Source organism: Hippocampus comes, unplaced genomic scaffold (assembly GCF_001891065.2).
Source record: "Hippocampus comes isolate QL1 unplaced genomic scaffold, H_comes_QL1_v1.1 scaffold522, whole genome shotgun sequence".
NCBI classification, from domain to species: Eukaryota; Metazoa; Chordata; class Actinopteri; order Syngnathiformes; family Syngnathidae; genus Hippocampus; species Hippocampus comes.
Window position 1 is genome coordinate 118,723 of NW_017805388.1, and position 6,896 is coordinate 125,618.

The window sequence follows — 6,896 nt, forward strand, 5'->3', positions numbered from 1 at the left end:
TCGGACGGGTGCGGACGGAGGCGATCGGCCGCATCGGACAGCGTCGATAGCGTGCATACAATACACTGTCAAAGTGACCGTTTTAAAGAGCATTTGCTGCGATGTATTTGCTAGAACTCAAAAGAAAGTCCAATACGCTGCTGCCGCGAGAGACAAATGTACTTTGTGGGTGCGCTGTAGCCACGCGGCGGAAATGTGAATCGGACATCGAGTCAAGTCAAGTCACGTTCCTTTCAATCGCCCTTCATCCCAAGCGGTCTCAAGGGGCTTTGTGAACAAAGAGTTGGGGGCGCAACATCCGCTGTCACAAAGTCACCGAGATAGGAAGGTGCGAAGCCGTCGACTATTTCATAGCTCAGTAGCAAAACCTTGAAATTGCGTCTCAAACGGACCGCGAGCCGCTGCAAGTCGGCGAGTCATGTGATCCAACTTCCTCGTCGGGAGTCGAGCTGCGGTATTTTGTACGAGCTGCAAGCTTTTTTAACACCGGACACGGGAAGACCGGAGAGCAATACGATGGCGAGGCCTAACAAGCGCATGAACTCTGATTTCTCGGAGATAAAACGGGACAACGTATCTTTGCGATATTGCATCTTTTGCAAAAGCGAAGGGCGTTCTCTGTGGTGTGCTTTTCGGGCAGACTCCTGCGGGAGCAGTGGATCCGCGCCAAGTACGAGAGGAAGGAGTTCATGCCCGGGGGGTCGCAGGAGTCCTACTCAGCAGGTGAGAGCCCATCACGCCGCTCGCGGTGGACCGGCAGTATGCGTCGCGTGCCTTGCGGCATATTCTGAACCGCCCCGCGCATGAAGATTCTATCGAAACGGAGCATCCACGTATGAGCGGAGTCCCGCGACATCTCCGAGTGGGCCTCAATAGCGCCTTGTGCTGCGCGGGAAGAATGGAGCGCTTTTGTCTTTTGCCTGATTGAAAAATTCCACATGCCGCTCGTCTGGAGCTGCATCGCTGTCGTTGAAATGCAAAATCCTCCACCGTTGGCTGGATTTGACCTTCCGACACTCTCCATGGGGCCGCTTCTTTCGGGGGCAAGGGCGTTTGCTTTTTTTTTTTTTTTTTTTTTTTTTTTTTTTTTTTTTTTTTTTTTTTTTTTTTTAACAACTATTTGCATGATCGCTTGCAGCAGTGCATTGCAGTCGAAAGAAAGAAGATGACGGCGCTGGTTTTGTCTTTTGTTTCTCTTGTGTGACTGTGTGTTTGTGTGTGTCCGCTTTTGTGGTGTAAGCGTGAGTGTTAGGCAATGATAAACCACATCTTCCTGCCGCGCAATTTCTGGTTCTCTCACCCTCGGAGTGTCGGGGACAAATAAGATGAATGCACTTTCGGAGCAGGAGCTCAATTGTAAATACGAAGGGCAAACAAAGCGCATTGAATATTGTTGTCTTGTCCGAATTGTTTTTGCTCCGTGTACGGCATTTTGCATACCGCAGCGGTTGTTTGCAAGTGCTGGAGAAATACACTGTGTGGTGTCATCACGCGGCAGGCTACCGGGAAGGCTTTCTGTGGAAACGAGGCCGAGACAACGGACAGTACCTCAGCCGAAAATTCATCCTGTCCGAACAAGAGGGCACGCTCAAGTACTTCGTCAAGCCGGATGTGAGTGCTGCGGAGACACGATCGGAGTTTCTCGTATCCCACCGTTTCCGAGCGGCAAACATATTTCCGGATGAGAAAGCGCACATTTCGGCCGCGGACTAAGTCGCCGTACATTCGTGTTCGGCAAACGTTTGTCGCCGCAGGGGAGAGAGCCGAAGGCCATCATGAGCATCGGCACGCTGAACGCGACCTTCCAGCCGACCAAAATCGGCACGGCCCACGGCCTTCAGATCACCTACTTGAAGGACAACAGCACTCGCAATATCTTTGTTTACCACGAGGACGGCAAGGTGCGTGACCGTGTGGAATTCACTGCCGGCCCGCGCTCCCGTCGCATCTTCACATTTCAACGCCTTTGATTGAGCCCCGACCCGCCGGAGCCGATCGACGAGAGCGTTGCGTTCAATACTTCTGTGTCGGCCAACCGTTTGGAACCCATCGTTCAAATTTGGTCACGATCAAACAAAATGGCTGCCGAGCCCAGCGCGGTTCCGCGAGCTGGGGGAGCTCAAACTTACACTGGGGTTAGGCGAAGCGGAGCTCCAAACAAAAGCCGACACCTCCGGGTCGGAGCTCTGGAGCTCGAGAGACCCCCGCGGGTAGCCGCTCCCTTCGGCCCCAATCCTCCCAGCTCAGCGTCGGTTCGCTTCGACGTCAGCCGGCACGAGTGAAACCGGCTCGGGTTCTCCATCCATCCGGCCGGCGCGATCGGATGCTTTGTGCGCCTTAGCGACCCGCGTGTCCTTCTCCGAAGGAAATGGTGGACTGGTTCAACGCCGTCCGAGCGGCCAGATTGCACTACCTGCAGGTGGCCTTCCCTGGCGCTCCCACGGCGGACGTAAGTCACGCGCGCCGGCTGCAAACGTCGTCGCCCCCTTCGGACACCCGAAGGATGAACCGGCTCGCTGTTCTTCCAGCTGTTGCCCAGGGTCACCCGCAACTTTGTGAAAGAGGGCTTCATGGAGAAGACCGGCCCCAAGGTGACTGACGCTCCGACCGCTGCCGTCCGCCGGGCCCACTTTCAAACGCTTCTCTCGTGTGCAGCGCACGGAGGCTTTTAAGAAGAGGTGGTTCTCCATGGACGAGAGGAGGCTCATGTACTTCAAAGATCCGCTGGTGGGTACTCGGGGAAGGGCTCGGCTGCCGATTTGCCCCGCGTTGATGCCACTCCCCGCTTTGGCAGGACGCCTACGCGCGAGGCGAGGTGTTCATCGGCAGCAAGGACGACGGCTACAGCGTCCTGCCGGGCCTCCCGTCGGGCGTTCAGAGCTCCCGCTGGCAGTTCGGGATCACCGTCGCGACGCCGGACAGGACCTTCCTTCTCGTGTGCGAGAGCGAGCGGGAGCGAACGGACTGGGTGGCCACGTTCCGGATGGCGGTCGACCGGCCCATGCTCCCGCCCGAGTACGCGGGTACGTTGTTCGGTCGCCTTCTGTCCGAAGAGGTCAACTTTATTCGATCTCCACGTCGTGTTTGTCAGGCGGCGGTCAACTTGCGCAGTCATTCGTAGCGCTTTAGGTTTCGCGGCGAGTCAGCAAAGTTTCCCCACTTCCGAAAGTGACGGGCGTAGCATCTCGAAATCGCTCGGTGGCTCTACTCCAGATCAGAACGCGGCACTTGCCAAATTGCACGTGGCTTCGGGAGCTCCGTTTTCTCAAGATTCCGAGCCAAATTCGGAACTTGTGCGGCTGACTTCACTCATTCGCTGCCAGCTCAGGGAAAAGAGCCGACCTTTGACTTCTTCCGCCGTCAAGGTTTATTCGCGTTTTGGTGATTCAGCGCAGGTCCTTCAATGTTTGCCGCCATGCTCGGCGATGACCCCAAAAAATGCGCCCTCATTTCCAAAGTGTGCATTTGATGGTCATGGGAGAAAATATCTGGCCGCAGTTTGTTTTTGAAGAAGCCTAAAATGACCATCGAGTTTGATGTTGCCGCGCGCCCAAGTTGACAAACGACTGGAGCCTTGTTGCCATGACGTCAGATGGCGTCGCCGGTGGGAAGGGGGTCGGCGGAGTGATTTCCGAGTGCTACGAGTAGGAAGACTAACCGGCGCCAACATTTAGTCGCCTTTACGTGACACCCGCCCCCTCTCCCCTTTCTCTTTGGCAGTGGAGGCCTGTTTTAAGCACAAACCTTGACCCTTTGCGGAAGCCGTACAGCAGGATGACGAGACGACCTTCTCCAAGGAGCGATTTTTTTTCCCCGTCATACTTGACTGTCACACTATGAGCAGAGGAGAGAACATCCGGCAAGTCCAGTGCGGCACGTCGCGCATGAGGTGATTTCATGTCAGGATCGTTAGCCCCAAAGAAAAATAAAACAAATCCCCAAACCCTTGTCATCAGTCCTACAGTCCATTTTTGTACAGTATTTGCATGCCATGTATTCCTTTATCCAGTCGAGAGAGACAAAGGCAATGTTTGCAATGTTCTCAGGCTGGCAAGTTACGGTCCGGGGTGGGAAATGATTTCCTCTCTTTGTGTCACTCTGCCAATGCGAAAGGCGCCGTCTCCACATCATTTTATGATCGTGCACTGCCAAAGCATCTCGTTTGCAATATGCAGCAAGTCACCCCCGCCTACCTTGATGGGCATGTTCTGTTCAGAATACTCGCTACCGATTGAAGAGTTTGATCTTTGATGTTTCTCTGAGAGCCCGGTCGTTCCCAACCTGCCGCGCGGGACCATTCGAGCTAGCTTGCTTGAAAGGAAGTATCTAATGCCCTCACTCGATCCGAATAAAATGAAAAACTCGCCCGGCCACAGAGTGGAAGTGATGTTGCTCGATTAGCGTTTCCAGTGAAGCCGTGCCGAAGCAGGGGAAAATGCTTTCACGTCCGTCGTAGAATTCCAGATCGCCGTCGGATTTTGCAAAGAAACCAGACCAAACGAATCGTTTGTAAGCTCAAGCTGTCAGCGGACACGTGCGGCGGGGACGACCCGGGCCCGAGCCTTGGCCCCCGGCCGCCTTCTTGCGAGAGAGACGCGGTCTGCTGGCCTCCAAAGCCGATGCAAGTTAAAACTTTGAAAGGGATGCCCAAGTTGATGGAAGAGGCAAAAGAAAGACTTGGTGGCTCACCTCCGAACGATCCAGCCGGCGCTCCAAAATGGGTCTTGCTGTTGGTGACCCGCAGGCGCCAACGCGGCACGAGCGGCAACATCACCAGAGAGGACGCTGTTTCTCGCCATGTCCTCATCTCGGACGTCTATGGAAGTCGATGTGTGATTGCAACCAAGCTCCACTAGAGGGCGACACGGGAACACCTTTACAACCGTTGCCAACCCGACAACTTTCCCCCCTTTTTTCAGTTTACTGTTTTGTTTTTTTAGTGACTGTATTATTGGTTCACCGCGTCGAAGAAAAGTGTCACGTTGCGAGGTGGTGGTGGACCCCAAAAAGCAGGCAGGAGGAAGGAGCCGGGTGGACTTGAAAGATTGTATTAAAACTCAGAAAACTAAATCCAAAACAAACAAAGTCCAAAGTATCAAACAAAACACATGACTGAAGATAAAACATAACAATGCCCAAAACCTGACTGAAACAAACATGACAGCAGCATCCCAACAGCCACGTGTTTGTGCTGAAAACGCCGTCCTCTGAAAGAGGCAACTTGATTTGCTTCCATGACGATTCAGGCGGGTCAGGCAAGAGGTCGACGGTGCGACAAGGCCTCGGGCCTCCGACGTTTCCCGCCAAGCGCACTCCAGTTCCTTGGGCTGGCTCAACGAAGCCCGAGCAGTTGGGGAGTTTTGCTTGAAGAGCGCTCGACCGGCCGCTCTGTCCAAATCATCCGTGAACCTCTGCGGCGCGTTCCGACTGACAGCTGAGATTGGTTCTGCTCGCCCGGGCAGCTGTCACCGCGGCAACAGCTGGACGTTTAGGAGGGAAAGACGGGAAGGACGCCGACCTCGGGCTCCCCGCCGTCGTCTTGGCTCGACGCTTACAGCTCATTTCAGATGAAGAACATGAGTTGGTGTTTTCTTGTTTTTTTTCAAATGAAAGGCCACGCTGGAAAGAAAAAGAGCCCCCCTGCCCTCCCACCCCAATTTTTTTTGTTGCCGTTTTGTGGCTTTTCCAGCTCGTTTTTTTTTTTTTTTTTTTTTTGCTTTTGTTGCTAGTTCCTCGCCCCCCCCACACACACACACCTCCCAGCATTTCAAAAGAAGGCCTAAGCTGGGGTTCGAGGAAGTGGTGCAAATGCTCACGCGCACGTTGGCATCGGTCAGCTTACGCGGGGTCAGGTGCCGCAAAAATGTTGGCCGCGGTGGCGTGCGGCCGTCTGAGCGCTCGCTCAAACCCGACCGGTCCCGCCAACGGTTGATCTATAGGCCGCCTTCACGCTTTCGTTCAGCTGCGTGCGTGTGCAAAGGGGGGCGTGCGGGGGCCGGGGGCACGCCGCCAACCAGCCGGCCGGCCTGTGGCCCCCGTTTGTTGGGCCTTGGCAAGAGCAGCCATTGCTGGACTGGCGCTGCCTGCCGCTTATTCGCTCCCAAAGGAGTCAGAAAATGTGACCGCGGGATGCGTGATCGTAAAAATGAAAGTTTTGGTTTGGGACAGAGTCCCGAGCGCGGTCGGTCGCTCTTGTAGCACCAAACGACGGTCAAGTGCAGTGCGCTTGCACGTTTCAATTTTGTAAGTCGTATTTGATCATTGTCTTTGCGCCGGCCGCGTCGTAAAAAGGTGCCCGGCTTTATGATCGCCGACTTTCCACACACGTCGCGGCGGCATCGCCGCGTTTCACCTCTCTCTTTCTCTCGACACGTTGAATGTCGCTGTCGCGCAGCAGGTGGTCCGTCTGCGCTATTCGGAGGTGTTGCAAATAATCTTGCGTGCTTGCCCAAGTCAGACGCGTGTGCCGGGGCTCCACGATGGAAACGAGTCGGCCGCCCGGTGCCAGAATCACCACCGAGAGCCCAAGATGTGGCCCACGTTCCCCTTTTGTGTCCGTGCGCGATGCGTCGCTTCGGTTTAGAACAAATTAGCTTTGCTCAAATGTTTTTTTCCATCCTGATGGTTTTGAGTGGGCAAAAATAAATCAACAAAGAAATCAATAAGTCAATAAAAGCCTCCAATATCTGGATTTTGCTAGCAGGACTATTTGCTTTGTTTCGGATTTAGGCTTTGCTTCCCATTTGTTTGTCAAGATCACGAGCACCCTTGAGGGCAATGGAGCGGAACTGCCCTTGATGGGGAACCCCCCCCCCCCCCCAAAAAAAAAAAAACCTTGATGAAAAATCATTCAATGATTCATTTTCCAACTTGTGATCTTTCCATCGAAACAATAT

The 6,896-nt window shown here is 54.3% G+C and overlaps 1 protein-coding gene across 2 annotated transcripts; it reads left to right on the forward strand.

Annotated features, from left to right (window-relative positions):
* The first annotated feature begins 454 nt into the window (after positions 1-454).
* Positions 455-3,916, forward strand: LOC109517719 (arf-GAP with dual PH domain-containing protein 1-like). Of its 2 annotated transcripts, none has more exons than XM_019873048.1 (8): positions 455-723; positions 1,499-1,611; positions 1,755-1,901; positions 2,342-2,449; positions 2,529-2,591; positions 2,656-2,727; positions 2,795-3,023; positions 3,721-3,916. In XM_019873048.1, the coding sequence occupies exons 1-8, from the start codon at positions 690-692 to the stop codon at positions 3,747-3,749; spliced, it is 795 nt and encodes a 264-aa protein (XP_019728607.1). In that variant the 5' UTR covers positions 455-689; the 3' UTR covers positions 3,750-3,916. The 2 variants fall into 2 exon arrangements, with proteins under 2 accessions (XP_019728607.1, XP_019728608.1); XM_019873049.1 differs by having other exon boundaries at positions 456-723; positions 2,366-2,449.
* The last annotated feature ends 2,980 nt before the right edge of the window (positions 3,917-6,896 follow it).

Coding starts and splice junctions, on each gene's coding strand:
- LOC109517719 (XM_019873048.1), top strand. CDS start 690: ATGCCCGGGGGGTCGCAGGAGTCCTACTCAGCAG. Junction 1,612..1,754: donor AGTACTTCGTCAAGCCGGAT/GTGAGTGCTGCG, acceptor TTGTCGCCGCAG/GGGAGAGAGCCGAAGGCCAT. Junction 3,024..3,720: donor GCTCCCGCCCGAGTACGCGG/GTACGTTGTTCG, acceptor TCTCTTTGGCAG/TGGAGGCCTGTTTTAAGCAC.